Here is a 1,576-nt window from a genome sequence, read left to right as displayed (position 1 = left end):
TGTAAAAAGGTGTTTAAAAAAAACAAAATTTGTGATACTGGGCGTCTGGGCATGGGCCCGTGTTGGTCCGGGCACGGCTTAGTGTTCAGATTGCCAGTATCATATTTAACAGAAGGCTGGGCATGGGGGCATGTTCAGTGAGCACGCCCCGTATCCAGTTACCTGAACTGGGCGTTTTCTGCAGATCCTTGGGCACGGGGGCGTGTTGGGCTGAGCACGGCCCCGTGCTGAACTTGCTGTAATGAAGAAAAATTGTCGGGCGGCTCTGTCTTTGTGCATGGGGTGTGGGTTCAAGTTTCCCTCAGTAACCTCCACCATTTCGAGTGTGTTTTATTCCTGAAAAGTAAAACTAATCTAGAAAACATAAAAGTTAATCTAAGCTAAAACTAAGGATAGTTCCGCGGAATGCCTCCATGGTGCGCCAAGTTTATAAGGGTCCTTGGCTAGACCCAAAGTCAGTCATATGTTACCCAAGTGGGATGTTTTGCATCCCATGTTGCACCGTCGGAGTGCATCAACCAAGCTTGAGTCTATGATATTCATGTAGTTGACCGGGTCGTTGTCTTCTACCATTCATGTCCCCAACCCTCAATGTTAATTTCCCACCATTCATGTCCACCATTGCGTGAGCGGTGGCTAGGAATGGTCTTCTTAGGATGAGTGGTACTACGGTATCTTCCTCCATATCTAGTATGACAAAGTCAGCCGGGAAGACAAAGTCTCCGACTTTTACCAACAGATTTTTGGCGAAACCTTGTGGATACTTGATAGACCTATCAACGAGTTGTATGCTCATCTTTGTGGGGCTTGTTTTACCTAGTCCGAGTCGGTCAAACATTGATGCGGGCATGAGATTGATGCTAGCCCCAAGATCGGCTGGCGCATTGCATATGGGTGATCCCCAATTAGAACAAGGGATGGTGAAGCTTCCGGGGTCGATTTTCTTTTGTGGGAGTTTGTTAAGTAGTACGGCGGAGCATTCTTCACTCAAATTAACTAATTGCAGTGTTTCAATTTTCCTCTTGTGAGTGAGAAAGTCTCTCATAAATTTTGAATATTTAGGCATTTGAGTAAGGACTAACACAAATGGAAGGTTGATGTGCAATTGTTTTAGTAAATTTATGAATTTTGTGAATTGCTCATCGGTCTTTTGGCGAAGTAACCGACCGGGATACGGCACCGGGGGGTTCTTGGTAGGCTCTTGATATGGTGGAGGAGTCGTCTCTTTTTGGGGTGTTGGTGAAGTTGTGGGTTGGCTAGATGGACTCTTTTCAGTTGGAGGTAGCGGAGCCTCCTCGGGACCTACGGTACGGTTTCTTAATGTGATGAGATGCACTTGCGCCTTTGGGTTGGTTTCGGTATTGCTGGGTAACGCGCCTTGTGGTCTCTCGGAGAAATTTTGAGCTAGTTGATTTAGTTGTTTTTCAATGTTTTGAATACTAGCGTGTTGATTTCTAAAATTCAATTCCATTTGTTGAAATCGATCTGAGTTTTTCTTTTCGGTGTCGGAGATAAGGCGTGAGATAGTATCTTCAAGCCTCTCTCGTCCCCCTTGTTGTTGTTGAGAGAAATTTTG

At 45.4% G+C, this 1,576-nt stretch overlaps 1 protein-coding gene across 1 annotated transcript; it reads right to left on the bottom strand.

Moving 5' to 3' along the window:
* Positions 1-514: 514 nt before the first annotated feature.
* LOC110888346 lies at positions 515-1,066 on the bottom strand. Its single transcript, XM_022135876.1, has one exon. It carries the CDS (start codon positions 1,064-1,066, stop codon positions 515-517), a length of 552 nt encoding a protein of 183 aa, XP_021991568.1.
* Positions 1,067-1,576: the final 510 nt, after the last annotated feature.

This window comes from Helianthus annuus, chromosome 11, assembly GCF_002127325.2.
Source record: "Helianthus annuus cultivar XRQ/B chromosome 11, HanXRQr2.0-SUNRISE, whole genome shotgun sequence".
In the NCBI taxonomy this organism is placed as follows: Eukaryota; Viridiplantae; Streptophyta; class Magnoliopsida; order Asterales; family Asteraceae; genus Helianthus; species Helianthus annuus.
Note: the sequence above shows the minus strand (reverse complement) of the source record. Positions and strands in the feature narration are given on the sequence as shown.

What these genes read in the sequence shown, in the direction of transcription:
- LOC110888346 (XM_022135876.1), bottom strand. Translation starts at nt 1,066, where the DNA reads ATGCCTAAATATTCAAAATTTATGAGAGACTTTCTCACTCACAAGAGG.